Source organism: Trachypithecus francoisi, unplaced genomic scaffold (genome assembly GCF_009764315.1).
Source record: "Trachypithecus francoisi isolate TF-2019V2 unplaced genomic scaffold, Tfra_2.0 Lachesis_group7, whole genome shotgun sequence".
Taxonomy (NCBI): Eukaryota; Metazoa; Chordata; class Mammalia; order Primates; family Cercopithecidae; genus Trachypithecus; species Trachypithecus francoisi.
In genome coordinates, this window is record NW_022681472.1 from 65706948 (window position 1) to 65723736 (window position 16789).

The 16789-nt window shown below is 38.0% G+C and overlaps 1 protein-coding gene across 1 annotated transcript in view; it reads left to right on the forward strand.

Annotated features, from left to right (window-relative positions):
* PKHD1L1 (PKHD1 like 1) overlaps positions 1-14968 on the forward strand; it is a 162034-nt gene extending 147066 nt beyond the window's left edge. Inside the window, exons 73-78 of the mRNA XM_033203683.1 lie at positions 2475-2819; positions 6781-6932; positions 7339-7485; positions 7829-7982; positions 11441-11710; positions 14770-14968. Of these exons, the coding sequence (XP_033059574.1) occupies positions 2475-2819; positions 6781-6932; positions 7339-7485; positions 7829-7982; positions 11441-11710; positions 14770-14780 (1079 nt within the window). The 3' untranslated portion in view covers positions 14781-14968. The remainder of the gene's footprint in view (positions 1-2474; positions 2820-6780; positions 6933-7338; positions 7486-7828; positions 7983-11440; positions 11711-14769) is intronic.
* The last annotated feature ends 1821 nt before the right edge of the window (positions 14969-16789 follow it).

The window sequence follows — 16789 nt, forward strand, 5'->3', positions numbered from 1 at the left end:
AGAATTATTGCCAAGAAAGCTAATATAACATCAACTAAAGGTTTTGAAGTAAATATGATAAAATAAACTTTTGTTAAATGAAACATATGGAAGAGGCTAAACTTATTCATTGATCAATATTTGTAACACCAGGATTTATATCTGCTTATGTAAGTCTTTTTGTTAAACAGGATTCTAATGAGGCCAATAGCATACATTCCATTCCACATGGGCTATTCATCCTCATTTTTTGATGTGATCCATAATCTTAGCTAACCATTATATAGATGTGTGTGGTAGATCATAATATGAGCTAGACTTGAAAATATGAATGGGTAATCTGTTTGCTTTACCATTTATAGAAGAAGTCATATTCCTATTAATAACATGAATTGCTAATGTTTCCAGAGACATTAATATATTTCAGGCACAGCTCTACATGCTTTATGTGTAACTCATTGTTACTACATCATAGTAACTCTTTGAGGTAGGCACAGATGAGTAAATTGAGACATAGGAAGTAATTTGCCAAGATAGTAGTCTTAGTTCAGTCTGCCATAACAAAATACCACAGATTGAGTGGCTCAAATGACAGAAATTTATTTTCTCTGGATGTCTGAAAGTCTGAGATCAGGGTGCCATGATGGTCATGTTCTGCTGAGGGCTCTTTGCTTGGCTTGCAGATGGCCACTTTCTTGCTGTGTCCTGACATGGCTGAGAGACTGTGATGCGAGCAAGCTCTTTGGTGTCTCCTTTTAGAAGGGCACTAATTCCATCATGAAGTCTCCCCCTTCACAATCTCATCTAAACCCTCTTCCCTCCCAAAGGCTCTCATCTCCAAATATCATCACCTTGAAGGTTAGGGCTTCAACATGTGAAATATGGGGGCACAATTCAGACCATAGCAGTCTTAAGCTGGTATGGTGTACAACAAGGACTCAAAAACAGTCTAGCTCTAAAACCCATGCACTTAACCATTATGCTATATTGCCTTCTTTTAAATTAAGAGAGTCAGCGTTACTACTTTTTATATATAAATAGTTGTGTCATGAATGAAATGGCATTTATAGCTTAATTTTAATAAATTTTTCACTCTTTTCAAATAACACATATGGTACCAAGCGCAATATCATTCAGAGTCAGGAAAATAGGAACTATCTTCTTAGGCAGAGAGTTCCACTAACATATATTGAGCCCAGACAAATGCTGAATTGTATAATTAATAGTGGAATAAAACATTTAGCTTCTTACCACATTTCATTGTGAGGCTTATTAGGAAAAAGAAATTAAAATTTTAGAAAGAGGATGGAATTTCACAGGAATGAAAAAAGCAGAGACATAAATATTAATAAAACATTTCCAAAACCCCAAAATACGTATAGATCCATAACACAGGGATATTATTTTGTTCTCCATAGACAGAACATAATGTAAAGAATTGATAATGTAGGTGCTGAAGAGCTGGAAAACAATTCCATCACTGCCCTCTTACAGATAAATGTGTGTTTTATGGTAGTGGTAGTGGTGTTTTTCTGAAACAGCATTGCTTTTAAGTAGCGTTTTGCTTTGGCACTTGGAATGCAAAATAATATCCCTGTGTTATGAACCTATACATACTTTGGAGGTTACCCAAATGTTTTATTATCTTTGTCTCTGCTTCTTTCATTACTGTGAAATTCCTTCTTCTTCCTAAAATTTTAATTTCTTTTTCCCAGTAAGCCTCATAATGAAATGTAAGAAGCTACACATCTCATACCACCACTATTACACAATTCAGCGTTTGTCTGGGCTCAACATGTGTTAGTGGGTTTATTAGCTCTTAGACATTGTTGATACTCTGCCATAAAATCATACATATTTATTCATTCATTATAATGATCTCAATCACTTTTGTAAAATTCAGTTCCCTAGCAGAGTTTGTTTTGCATTCACCAAACTTTTTCAGGCTGAAATGTAAGTCTGTTTAGTTGGTATAAGGTTCTTCTGAGATGTTTTAATATATACTTCATTTATATTACACAGTTTTGTCCTTAGTTAAAATAGAAACACTGAATTGTAAATGCTCTTTTAAGAGTTGGCATATAGCACTGCATAAATTAGATAACTAGTAAAGTTAAATTTATATTTTTAAATTACCAAATGCCTTCAGTCAAGCCTTTAAAATCATGAGCATGTGAATAGTGTTTCAAGTACAGTATAGGCTCCTGGGATCATAACTCAATTTGTTTCTCATTTATACTGTGTCTATATAGCTAATTATTTTTTAAAACCTAATGTATAATGATTATTTGTGGTATTTTTTAAAGGAGTGGCTTTGATTTCACAAGTCAGTTCTATAAGTGTTTTTGTTTTTAAAAGATATGCTTTCTTATGAAGGAATGATAAAGTTGAATTTTGGGGGGATTTTCTAAATTTAAACAAACATTAAGTAATGCATGTTGATTGTGATAATATATAATACTTAGCTGTGCTGCTCTGGCTTTTTTCCTTCATAGACCAATTCCTTCCTAACCTGGATTCCACTGTCCTTGGTGAAAACTACTTTGATAGAACCTACCAGCTGCTTTATCTTTTGGTTAAAAGAACTATACCTGTTGAAATTCACACTGCCACAGTGATATTTGTTTCTTTCCAATTACCTGCTGCAACAGAAGATGACTTTTATACCTCTCACAATCTGGTTAGAAATCTTGCCTTGTTCCTAAAGATACCAAGTGACAAAATCCGTATCAGCAAAATGATAAGAGGGAAGAGTCTGAGAAGGAAGAGATCCATGGGATTCATAATTGAAATAGAGATTGGAGACCCTCCTATTCAGTTCTTAAGCAATGGCACCACAGGTATGAATAACAGTGGTTTGAGATGGAGGAATGCAATTACCAAATCCACATCCATAAATAACCTGATCAGGGCCTGGCGAGCCAGGCCTCAGGAAGTCCCATCAACCCCATATCCTGAACCCTCCTACACGCCTAGAGACCCTTTTTCCTGTACTACCAAACTCTTAGAATTGGAAGGAATTTGAATCTCTGTTTTGTTATTGTGATGATTAATAAATTCAACAAAAGAATTTGATCTAATATAAAAAGATCTGGGAAGACCTACTTAAGCAAGTGATCTTATAGATGAGAGATTAAGGATGAAGATAGTCAATGAAAAGACGAGGAAAAAGAGTGTTCAGGCTATGAAAACTGTTGGTGAGAGTTTGGTGCATTTGAAGAGAGGAAACAGGTCCAATTGGTCTGGAGTGGAAGGAGCCAGGAAGGACAAGCTGCTGGAGGTGTAGCCGAGGGCTAGACAGGTGCTAGACGTGTAGAGCTTTGGAAGTCAAAAGAAGGACTGTGGATGTTTTCTTAAGAAAAAGAGTAGACATTCTTGGATATTCTGAGCAGTGGAGCTGTGGGTTAGATTTCCATGGTAAAGTCACAGGTTCACCCTAACAAGGGCAGATGTGCAAGTACATAATCTGTCTTTATTTCCTGTGACTGAGCAAATCATCCTCATGAGCCATCATCCCCTCTTTGTGTCCCTCACTTCCTAGTTTTTATCAGAGATAAAAAATAAGCTCGGCCGGGCGCGGTGGCTCAAGCCTGTAATCCCAGCACTTTGGGAGGCCGAGACGGGTGGATCACGAGGTCAGGAGATCGAGACCATCCTGGCTAACACGGTGAAACCCCGTCTCTACTAAAAACTACAAAAAACTAGCCGGGCGAGGTGGCGGGCGCCTGTAGTCCCAGCTACTTGGGAGGCTGAGGCAGGAGAATGGCGTAAACCCGGGAGGCGGAGCTTGCAGTGAGCTGAGATCCGGCCATTGCACTCCAGCCTGGGCGGCAGAGCGAGACTCCGTCTCAAAAAAAAAAAAAAAAAAAAATAAGCTCAACTGTCCCATCAGAGAAATCTCTGCTGGCTTAAAGCATTTCCTTAGAGTTACTCAGTTTGGGCACTTGGGTAAATGCTCAGCTCTCCAAATTTTCTCTATCCATCTGCTCCTTTCAAGTTGGGGTCTGAATACCAAGGGGCTGTCCTGGCCTCCATCCTCATGTTATCATCTTGTCTTCACAGCCTCTGCTACAGAGTGGGTTATCTTCTCTACTCTACATATGCATCTCTTGAGATACTACTGAACTTTCCTGGTCTTCTGGTATGCAATAACATCCCCCACTGCTAACCTGCAGCCATGCCTTTGTCTTCAGTGGTCAAGCACAAGTACTCTGACCTAGGTGTACCCCTCCCCAAGAATAGAAGAGGCAGGTATCTGTCAGAGGAAGATCTGCCATCCAGCTTATGAAGCTTACGCTTCAAGCCCCCTTACTGATACAAGTCCTGGGAGGGGCTTTCACTTTCAATACCTTAGGAGAGGTCCTCATAATGTGGTCAAATCATTGAATGTTATGAAAGCTACAAAGGTATGATTTTTCTGCATTCCTTTTCCTAAAGAGATCTTCCAGATGTGTATAAACTGCAGCCCCACAAGGTTGGGATCTACCCTATCTACCTGTCTTCAGTCACTTTATCATTAAACTCCTAGGCTCTGTGTAAACCTGGGTACTGGGTGAAGTTCTCATTTTATGCCACTAGGGATCATCACTGATTTTCCCAAGAGGTTTGCTTCTAGGCATTGACTCTATGCACCTACCATATTATCACTCTGCAATTCTACCAGCTAAGCAGGCGAAGTTTCTTCCATTGGGGGATAAGCCTGTGGGAAGGCTTGCCTGCATGGAGGGAGGTGTTTATAAACTCTTGGTTAGAAGAGCGTAGGAAGCATAGGCTTGTGTTGCAACCAGATCTCCCACGATGTTCTCTGCCCAGAGTCATAGTTAACTTTCCTTCATCAGTTCTGTATTCACTTGGACTTATAGGCTCAGGGTTTGGACTCAGCATGACTTTGTCTGTTACTTTAGGAGTTGTAGAGGGCCAATGGCACATATACAGATTACTCACCTACTCTTAGAAATCCCTGGTGAGCCCTTACGTGTCGTGAGGTCCAAAATTTATCACACTAGCCACTAGATATACAAAGAAACTGGGATTTATTTCTTACATGTGACATACATTTCCCCACATACAATCCCTACTACGTCCATCCCCTTAAATCTGTTTTAGCTTGTTAGATGTATCCAGACAGGTATAAGACCATTGAAGAATGTAGAAGTTAGGGATGGGGGGAGGGACAGGCTAATGGCATGTTTTCCAGACATAGACTGGGATAGTGTTTCAAGTCTCAAGAAGAACCCTACAACGTGGTGAATCACAACAAAATGTTGAGAAATGGCAAGAAAGATGTTCATTAGTTGTACTCCTGGCTTCTTATAGTTTTTATACAGTATCAGGATATCCAGAAATTCCCAGATGTCCTAGAAAGGGGTTACCTATGTATTAAAGGCATTTATGAGCAGACAGAATCCTAGAGTCAGAAATAAGAGGCCTTCAAGTTAAGGTCTTTGGTTTCTAGATGGCAATCAGCAGAAATGAATGCCCTCACATGTCAAATGGTCAGCAAGAACCTGTTAACAGTGCAGACCGGATCAGACCTGCCATTCCATGCCAAAAACCAGTGAAGACAAAGTAGTAGTAGTAGTGCATGGACCTGAAGCAGTTCTGTACTGCTACAGCTAGATACACAAGCCCTCAGACTTGGGAGGCCTCCTTGGAGAAGGCTGTTTCTGGAGGGAGTATGAGGAGAGGGAGGAATCTGAAAGACTGAGCCTTTTTCCAAAAGAGTCTGCATCATCCAAAAGAGTCCTTTTAAACTGACAAGGAATGAAATGGCTTAGGATTGTGGGGTTCATAGTGTCATGTCAGCCCTGCTGGCCCAAGATGTTACCTCCTTCTTCCTGAGCACTCTAAGCTTTGTGGCTTAACTTTAACGGAAGAAACTCAGTGATTTGATTCCTCAAGGCATGACTCTGGATATAGAAAGTACAGGATACCTAGGAACAAGGGGTTAGCAAGGCCTGCAATACACCAAAACGTTATCCTGTTTTACAGTTGTTTCTTAAAAGATCAGTCTGACTCCAGAGAGTCAGATTAAAGGTGGTTTTAGTAACCCTGCTGATGTGGCTTTAATTAGGATTTTAACAGCAGGGACAGAGATTTAGAAATTGGTAATGGATTAGATGTGGTGTAGTGGAGAGGTGAAGGAGGAGGGATTAAGCAAAACTCTGAAAAAAGGAATATGGTGCATTAAGGTACCACTTTATAAGGTAAGGAGCACTATGGGGGCAGAAGGTTTAAGAGGAAACCCCAGACCTGCCATGCTAGAAAAGGGGAACAGAAACTATATGTAGTGTTAAAAGTAACTGAGAACTGTCAAATGTCCAAAGCCAGTAACAATTGGTTAGTAATGTAATAACTTTAGCAACTAATATATGAATACATACACATAATAAGATAGATTCTAACAATCCTTCCATTCCAAAATTAACACTTTATTTTTTAAAATGACACATGATAATAGAAATGCATGATAATGCTTCATTGGTAAAGAAAGATTTGTATGAGAAAGTATTAAATTAAGAGACATATATTCTCCCACTATGTTTTCATTCGTTTTTCTTGTATCTGTTTTATCTACCTTTGTTTTTCCTTTAACTCCAACTTAAAGTATATTCTCCTGAGCTCTTCCTTTTCCTCCCCTCATTAATATGACTGTTGTGTTTTGCTCAGGGAAGATCAGAAAGCCTTGGAATTCTATAATGCAATGGAGCAATGCAAAGAAAGCTAAAGTGAAAAACTCTCATGTGTTTTCACAGTTCTATGCTTTTATAATCCAAATGTCATCATACTATTTCCCTACAGGTCAGATGCAATTATCTGAACTCCAGGTAATTGCTGGTTCTCTTGGACAAGCTGTAATTTCAGGAAAAATCAGTAGTATCCTTGGATTTAACATTTCATCCATGACTATTACTAATCCCCTCCCCAGACCAAGTGACTCTGGCTGGATTAAGGTAAGAAAATGCAACTAGAAAAAATGCATTTTTGGGGACTTAAAATATCATTACTTATTTCTTATTTTAACTGTCTGTTTCTATTTCAAAACAATAATTTAGAAGGCATGTGTTTCTTATTTATTGTTGACTTTGTATAGGCTCGCTAAAATGATAATAAAGTTGTTTGAACAAAGGAGCATATCTTCCAAAAGTTGTGTATTGGCTCCAAATTTGCTTTGCTTTGCATATTTATAACAATGCGTCATAAATTTAATGGAGGAAATATTGTAATTATACTAATTTTATATATTGAGCATATTTTAAAATAAATAATGAATACATTACACTCAGCCTGGCTAAAATGAGTTTGCTGCTGAGTATAGTTTATCATGTAGAAACCAGTTCATCCCTTGTGCATTCACAGGTAACTGCCCAGCCAGTTGAAAGGTCTGCGTTTCCTGTTCATTATGTGGCCTTCGTGTCCTCACTCTTAGTGATCACTCAGCCAGTGGCAGCACAGCCGGGACAGCCGTTTCCTCAGCAGCCTTCGGTAAAGGCAACAGATTCTGACGTAAGTCATAACTCAAAATTTTACTTAAGTGAAAGAATTAAGCTACAAATTCTGAAGGATGAGCCAGTTTCACTCATCCTGGTGTGCTGGCAGCCTGAGGATCGCCCAGCCCCTTTAGAAGTTGGACTAATATCCAAGGGTGCCATCTTGTACTGTCTTAAAAATGCTGATGTTAAATGAACTTCTGCTGCTCAGATTTATGAACTCTTTGTGTGGAACAAGGAGCTTCTGCAGCTTTTCAATTTATAATGAGGCATTTTTGAAAATAAAGTTTTGCATATATTTTTAAAAGCATGGAGACAGGACAATTGTTATAATTCTCTACTTTTTTTTTTTTTTTTAGGGTAACTGCGTATCAGTTGGAATTACTGCACTAACTTTGAGGGCCATACTCAAGGACTACAATAATAACCAAGTCAATGGCCTTAGTGGAAATACAACAATTCCGTTTAGCAGCTGTTGGGCCAACTACACAGACCTTACTCCGCTTAGAACAGGTGGGTGCACTAGTTTGGATCCTCACATATATAACCTAAGTAGAGACAATTATAATGGTCTTTTAATGAACAAAACATTCTGTAACACTCTGGTGAATAAACTATAGATATCAGAATGCTATATTTTGCCTTGTTTCAGAAAATATTTAGTCTAGCTTAAGAGTAGATTTAATATGTGAAAAAATAGAAATTAAAATAAAAAATTAAGGAATAAAAAATTATATCATGATTTATCCATTTGTATACTTTTCTAAATTTGCTCACTAAAAATGTATTACATTTACAGTAAGAAAAATTAACATATGGATTTTCAAATTCAATAAAAGAAAGGATAAGGTAGGCTCATATAACTTTAATGTCTTAAGGAGGAGTTCAGAGTTGGGCTAGAAAGTTGGCTGTGGTCTTTCTGAAAGCCAAAGCAAAAGAGAAAATGAGTATTATCATCATTTACAGTACCCATCAAATAAACAGACCAGTTACTGTGGAGAATTATAATATTCTCTGAGAACAGAACAAATGTCCCCTGTGATTTTTCAGAAAGTGTGCACAATTAATCTCTATTAAGTAATATCTTGAACATCGGTGCAGTAAATACAGCCATGACTGCCACAATTACGTTTTTTATACTATCTTCATACAGGTTGATGACACAACTCTGACTGGTAAAAACCATTCTACCAGGGCCCAAATGATATATCCCCAAACAGATCTCTCTTGGTGATAGAATGTAGAGTATCTAAAAGAATGAAATGGATAAACTGCTTACATTTGAGAAAGGCCTCCATTGTTCTGTTTCTCCCAACCCAGGACCCATTTAAGACAGTCAGGGGCCTTAACTTCTGAAAAGGCTATGTAGTGGCATCCCCGCCCCACTTTTTTCCCCTGAATTTTTGTTTCTCCATGATTTGTTAGTGCCCTACACCAGATATGTTCAGTCTTCCTCCTGGGCAGCAATATCTCAGCCTAATGTTTGCTAATAATTAAATGACAATTAGTTCAATGGTGTGCTCCTAGACAAGTACCTTGTATCCCACTGCTTTCTGGTTAAGCGCAGAGCTAAATTCTTTTAACTATCAGCCCAAATGGAATTTTTTTTTTTTATGGGAAATGAGGCAGCTGGCAAGAACCCTACCTGAAAAGAAGTTTGTTCACCTCCTCATGAGGGTGGACCCAATAAGTGCCCAGTGGCAAAGAACTAACCTTGTGACCAAGGTCTTCAAACTACAATGTTCCAAAAGTACCCAGGATCACTGGGGCGTTAAAGCACTAAAATCGGTTTTGGCATTTTACTGTGGCAACAAAATAATAATTTAAGCATTTTTCTTTCATACATTAAGTTCTTTTCAGAATTCAAAGCTTCCCTTAGGAGTGTCTTACTTGCCATGGAGAAGTACCAGGGCTCTTCACCTATGTGTTTCCTTTTCCTTCCTTCCCTCCCTCCCTCCCTCCCTCCCTCCCTTCCTTCCTTCCTTTCTTCCTTCCTCCCTCTCTCCTTCCTTCCATTCTTCCCTCCCTCCCCCTCTGTCCTCTCTCTTACCTTCTCCTTCTCCCCTCCCCTCTTCCTCTCTCTCTCTCTCCTTTTTTCTTCATCAAGTGTGGCATCTCAGTTCCCTGGTTATGTACAATAGGGAAAGCCAAGTGTAGGAATCTCTTCATTATTTTTAAATCAGTTAGCCAGTTTGTAGATTAACCACAGTAAAATTATAACAACAACAAAGCATTAGTGAGAAAATTAACAAAATATCTTTCACTGACTCTTTCTAACAGGTAAGCCCCACAGTCACTACACTGAAGGAAATCCTCTTGTTGATCAGACTGTGGCCTTACAGCACAGCACCCCTCTTCTACATATAGCTCCATAAACAGCAGAGTATTCGGGTAGAGGAGATATAGGTTGTGGTTTCTAACACAGAAAATGGTGATGTGAGAAATGGGTGGGAGAAAAAGAATCTGCATCTTTAATCAACCTAGATAAAGACAGTAGTACTAATAGTACTAATAGACACTGGGACATATTTGTTTAGCGTCCTATGTAATGTTTAGTGCTTCAGTTTCTATTGCTATGTAACAAACCAGCCCCAAATCGAATAACACCATTTCATTTGCTCACAATTGTGTGTGTCAGAAATTTGGGCCAGGATGGATCATCACTGCTCCAATGTCTGGGACTTCAGCTGAGATTTTCTGTTAACTAGAGCTGGCTAAGATGGCTTAATTGAGGTCATATCTCTATGGACCTGATTCTGGATTTTGGCTGGATTTTTCAGTTCTCCTCTATGTGGTCTTTCCATAAAGCTAGCTTGGGCTTCTTCACAGTACTTCAGGAGGAGAAAAACAAAATAAAAGGACTACCCTAAATTATTTGCGCAGCAAGAAAATTAATAAAATAACCTCACCTGCCACAAAAATTCAGATTTTTTAATGCAAAAAGAAAAAAATTTTAATACACCATTGTCAGGAATTGTCAGTGACAGAAAATTCTATAGTACAGTGCCCATATATCCTGAAAGTTATATAATGAATTGCAATTGTTCATAAAACCATAGATGTGATCAAGATCTAATTATATTCTCTTCCTAAATAAAGAATGAAAACAGAAATGACTTTTTAAAAACAAATAACAGAGAAAACAAATGAGTAAAAACTTACAGGGCTGTACAAGTATTAGAAATGCCATTCTGTGTGATGACTATTATAAATGATAGCAACAGACCCAAAAGAAATTATAGCAAGGAAAAATATATTGGTTATATCCTATTCAAAACTGTGGGAAGATTTAACCTGGAGATTAAATAATATTGGATGAGCTCTTTAACTTTTTTACATTCTAAACACAAGTAACAATGTTTCTAAAATGTCTACCCAGAGTAAGGAAAAAGGGTCACAGCCTTGTAATAAAAAAATAGCATCTAACTTCAAACAAATGTGAAACACGGTAAAAGTTTTTTGAATCTGAATGGAGGGCATATGGTTGTTTGCTGTATTATTCCTTCAACTCTTTTCTTGTTTGAAATTCTTCAAAATAAAAAGTTCAGTATCCATCCCCACCACCCCCAACTGAGACTGATGCTTCTCTACTCCTAGGTCTAGTACGAAGGGATGAAACTGAGATTCAGCACCCTCACCTCTCTTCCCTATTGTCCCTCATTTCTTTTCTAACAGTCTTTGTCCAGTCCTGGGCACTACGAAGGGGCTCTAAGAAGCAGGAACTGCTGCTGCAGAAAGAAAATCTACCCAGCTTCCCTGTTGTTCAGTTAGTGGACAGATAGAACTCTTCTAACTCTGAGACCCTGTCTATACTTGTCTGTACTTAAACTAATTTATTGGACTCAACTTTCAAAAATAGTTCATCAGGATCTATATAGTGTTTTTCAGTCAATGAAAATCAAATGGGAACTGTATGAAAACAAGTAAAACATAAAAGGAAATCAAACAGTATGATGCTTTTTTTTTTCCAGGAAAAAATTATAAGATTGAATTTATACTGGATAATGTTGTTTGGGTAGAATCCAGAACTTTCAGTCTGCTGGCAGAGTCTGTCTCTAGCAGTAGCAGTGGCAGCAGCAGCAGTAGTAGCAGCAGCAGTGGCAGCGGCAGCAGCAACAGCAAAGCATCAACTGTGGGTACATATGCCCAGATAATGACTGTAGTAATTAGCTGTCTGATTGGAAGAATGTGGCTCTTGGAAATATTTATGGCTGCAGTTACAACTTTGAAGATAACTTTAAGTAAGTACAGTCCATTAATACAGTGTTTCTCCACATAGTGAAGTACCAGTGTTTACTGGATAAAGGCTGTGTGCCCAGCTCTTGTGCATGATATGACTGTGTACACAAAGAGAAAGTAACAGCCTCAATGGCAGAGACAAGACAACCTATGGAAAATGTTATTCACTACATGCTAGTTTATAAGAATGTGGTGAAACAAGGCTGGGCACAGTGGCTCATACCTGTAATCCCAGCATTTTGGGCGGCTGAAGCAGGTGGATCACCTGAGGTCAGGAAGTGGAGACCAGCCTGGCCAACATGGCAAAACCCCATCTCTACTAAAAATATAAAAATATTAGCTGGGCATGGTGGTGTGCAACTGTAATCCCAGCTACTTGGGAGGCTGAGGCAGGAGAATCGCTTGAGCCTGGGAGGTGGAGGCTGCAGTGAACTGAGATCCCGCCACTGTACTCCAGCCTGCGTGACAGAGCAAGACTCTGTCAAAATAAATAAATATGTACGTAAATAAATACGTACTTAAATAAATAAATAAATAAATAATGTGGTGAAACAAAAGTGCAGGTCATGTCAGAACTCTTTTTGAGTTGCAAGATGCAGATTCTTAGCTTGAAATGATCTAGCTAGTAAAGTGATCACTTAACTGAGAAGTCCAGAAGTTTCTGAAACAGTTGGATCTAAGTACTCAAATGGTATCTTCTAGAACTTCTGTCTCTCCTTCTCTTGGCTAAACTCTCTGTGGTGTTGGCTTCACTTCCAGGCTGACTCCTCACCACCCCCACTCCTCATTACAAAGGTACCCAACAACATCTTCTACCAGCCCATCAACCAATAGGGAAAGAGCTAACCTCTTTCCCAGCAGTTCCAGAGAAAAGCCCCAAAGCTATGTCATTGACCTGCCTTGGGTCACATGCCCATTCCTGAACCAATCACTGTGGCCACAGCTTTCTAATTAGCTTGGCCTGGGTCACATGGGGTAAGGTACTGAGAATGGTGGAGGTGTAGTTTCACTAAGGATAATAAAGGTGCTAGTACCAGAAATGACGGGCAGACAGAGACACTGAATATTAGAGAGATTAATAAAAGGGAGAGGTCTCTATATGATTAGAGATGATTGCAAATGTCATTGCCTTAGGAACACATGAAAGTTGGGACTGTATAAAATGTATAAGATTTGGAGAGGGAGGGAAAAGGCACTCAAGAACAGGGACATGATAGGAGCAAGGAAAAAAATGACAGTGGAATAAAACATCTTCAGTTATAGATGTTTAGCACAGAATTCCTCATCATTTTCTTACAAACATACTTCTCCAGCTACCCCTTCTCAGTTAATGCCTTGCCATTTTTGCCTATCCTCCATATTGCTGTCAGATTTAAGGTCACGTAAAGCTAACAGTAATCTCAAATCTTTGACTATTCCTCACTACATGCAAAAAACAGAATCAACGTCAAAGACCTTGAAACAGTTTTGAAGACTGCCTCCTTTTACCAAATCATTTCCAGAAAGAATTCTCTCCATCCCACATATTCCCTATTATCTATACCTTGGCTGCCAGCCTCTACTCACCAAGGTTACCTCTCACAGCATCCTTCTAGGTCTTGCTCAAATTCCACCTCATCCAGCAGGTTTCCCTTCTTCCTTCCCACTCTACATTTAATTCTCCTCTCCTTTGGTCTCCAATTGCACTTTGTGTTTGTATCATTATTATAGTCCTTTCTGTAATGTACTGGTATTAAGCTTATATTCAAATATATCTTCCTCACCAAATTGTGAGCACTTACAGGACTGTATGTCTTACATATTATAAGTACTAAAAATGTGGTTTAATTGATTTTAAATCTTGAAAGTGGAAGTTGAGTCTTTACCTCTGACTTAAGGGGAGATGTTGAGTAGGGGTATTGTAGGCAAATTGTAAATAGTTTTTAATGGAATATATTAATCAGTTTGCAGTTCATTTAATGGGGGATAGTTTCTGACAGGTTAGTGAAAAAAACCACGTAAGAGATACTGTATAACAAAGTTGAGGAAGAATTTGAGGTGAGGTAACAATTTAGAATAATACTAAAGCATACTGAGCAATAAAAGCCAAGACTAGATTTTAAATTTAAATATAAAGGATCAGGGGACATAGTAAGGCTGGGTCTGGAAGTGACAAAACACAAACTACTGGGGTCTCAGGAATAGCCAGAAAACAAGAAGAAGGAAATCTTTTCATCTCTCCTAATGGAAAAACTTAATTGGAGTCCAGTGGTCAAAGGAGAAGCATAGTTTGCAGAGACCTTGTCCTGGCCTCTTATAGCTGAGTAAAGACAGGGGGGTTTATATTATTTTTATGCCAGTTTTCTTGTCTCTAGAATAGTAACAAAAGTAAGACCAATTGTTTATTTTATAATAGAATGACAAGCATTTCTTTAATTCATTTTATTTTTTCTCAGAAGCATTAAAATATAAGGTCTAATTAGCTAAGTATTGCTCAATATATATTTGTGCATTTTGCATTGCCTCATTAAGTGCAAAAATCTTTATTGACTCTCATCCTGCTTACTCCTGACAACTTTGGTACTTTACCAAATTAATATAATTCTATTCTCAAATAATTAGTAAACGATGTAGCTCCTGAGTTTTTTCCAGGAACTTTTCCAAATAAGAAGATTAATCAATGGCTTCTCCTTTGCTACTAAATAAACTACCATTTTTCAATTAGAATATAAGATAATTTAAACACTATTAATGGATTAAAAGGCTGGGTTCTTGCATAACTTTGCATTCTGAACTAATAATATATTACTTTTAAGAGGATCATGAAGTTTCACTAAATAAAAGATCTTATATTTTAAATGTGTATTTTTGAATGTGAAAAATAAAAAAATCTTGTGTAAGCACCACAATCTATAAATTTCTACAAAAAAAATTACTGATTCTAACATTAAATGGGTAAACTTGGAAATACTGCTAACCATACCATAAAAATGAGAAAAGTTAAAATTAATGAAATATATTTTAAATTATACTATATGCTATTACTACTTAAAAATTGTTTTGTATTGTTTTCATTTTTCAGGAAGCTACTAAAGGACTGTTCTGAAGAATAGGCTGAAAACAAAAATATAAGAATTATTAGCTATTTTTTTGGGCAACAGACAAAAGTCTATAGCATGTTCATGAAAATATACTAAAAATATTTTTATAATATATACAATGTACTAATTAGCTTTAAACACTAAAATCAGATTTCTTCAAAATATAAATTTGTTTTGATTCTTTATATTAGTATGTTCTTATTTCATTGCAATAAACTTCCAGAAATCTGTCATTTGGAAGTAGATATGACACCTCTAAGTTATTGTACCAACAAATCCTAGAATCCTTTAAATAATGGAAAGAGCTTTTCAAGTTCGAACTTAAGCTCTTTACATGAGATTGGAAGCATTTTAAGTATTCTTTTTAATACTTGCGGGGGGGGGGGGGAGGGCGGTTCTTACTTTCTCTATCCATTTATAAGGCTTTGATTTCCAACAATCTAAGCCATTCTAGTTTCTAAGGATTTTGGAGAGACAAGATTGTTTTCACACAATCTGAGATGACAATCTCATCTCAGATTTTTCACACTGAGTTGCTGTCTTTCAGATTCACAGTCATCCCAGGAATCCTAGACTGTCCTGTATTTCTGGATCTGCCAAACTCTGGCCAATATTCTAAGAAAAGTTTTCTTGTCCTTGGAATGATCTTTTGGAATAAGTCCAAACTTCTTCTCTGCCTACCCCTCCTTCCCACTCAAAACTGCCACTACTAAGAGCATGACTCCCCTCAACCCCAGGCACCAGTTGAGGGTTGAGGGGTTCCCTTAACTGGTGGATGCTTATTCACTGTTTCCTGGATGAATAAAGCATAAAGTGTGGGGAAGTCAACAACAGAACAGAACAAACTTATTTTCAAGAAGATAAATTAGAGAATGCAAAAAAGCTACAGACTAATGTAGCTTAGTTAACCGAACTCTCTAATACTATTGAAAATAGCAATTCTTTACTCAGAAAATTCTAAAGGGAATACTTAATTTGACAGAACTCCTAATAAAGACATTGTAGCCATATCCAGAGCCTTCCAGCAAGTGACACTCAGCAAACATTTGGGACAGCTGAGAGAATTCAACAAAGACCATACCTTTGTCTCTTGTATACCATTTCCTAGTACATTCACCTCAGATCATTGTTAATCTTACTTAGCAGAAAACGTATAAACACTTACTAGGTAGTAAAATCAAATATCTTGGTATAAATGTGGCATTTCATTCATTTGGGCAGTATCTATTCGGTGTTCTAGTAAGTAGGAAGGCTACAAGAAATAACATGCTATGCCGTCCCTCGAAGAGTTTTCAGGATATTTGGGGGAAAGAATGGAAACACACCATTTCAATACAACATGATCACTCTCTCAGGGAGAGAGAGACAGAGAGACAGAGACAGAGAGAGGGGGAGAGAGAGAGAGAAAGCATGAGGTTGCTAGCAATATAGAGGCCTTAAGCCTTGTTCAGGAGGGCTACCTAGAAGGGCAGTCGAAGAAAACTGGGAGAGGACCACTGAAGGCCTAGGGGCTACAGAAAAAGTTCACACGAACAGCTGGAAAGGAAATAGTCACAATTTTAAAGGAATTGCAGGTAAGAGATCCCTGACAAGGTAGTCCTCAAAGTAATACATGAAAGCCCCTTCATGAGGAACATTTGCCATGTCCAGAGAGCATTGATACTTGATTGTACAGCACCAGGTAACAGAGCACTTTTATACTCCCCTCGGTTCCAACCATGGTGGAGTGAAAAACCTCTGTTCCTGGGATAGGGAGGGGGAAAGAGACCCAACATGGGCCATTTCATGCTAAGACTTAAAAATCAGTCTTCCTAAAGCAAATCCAGTTTACTGTTCATTCCATGATACTTCCTTTCTGTTAGAAAACTAAATTCCAAAAACTGCAATTTCAGCATCTGTGGAACAAATTCCTACATTTGGGTTCTGGAAGAGATACAAAAATATTCTTCACATCGGAACATTGTAAAAGCCATAAAATTGTCCACCATCTGTATTCTTTTC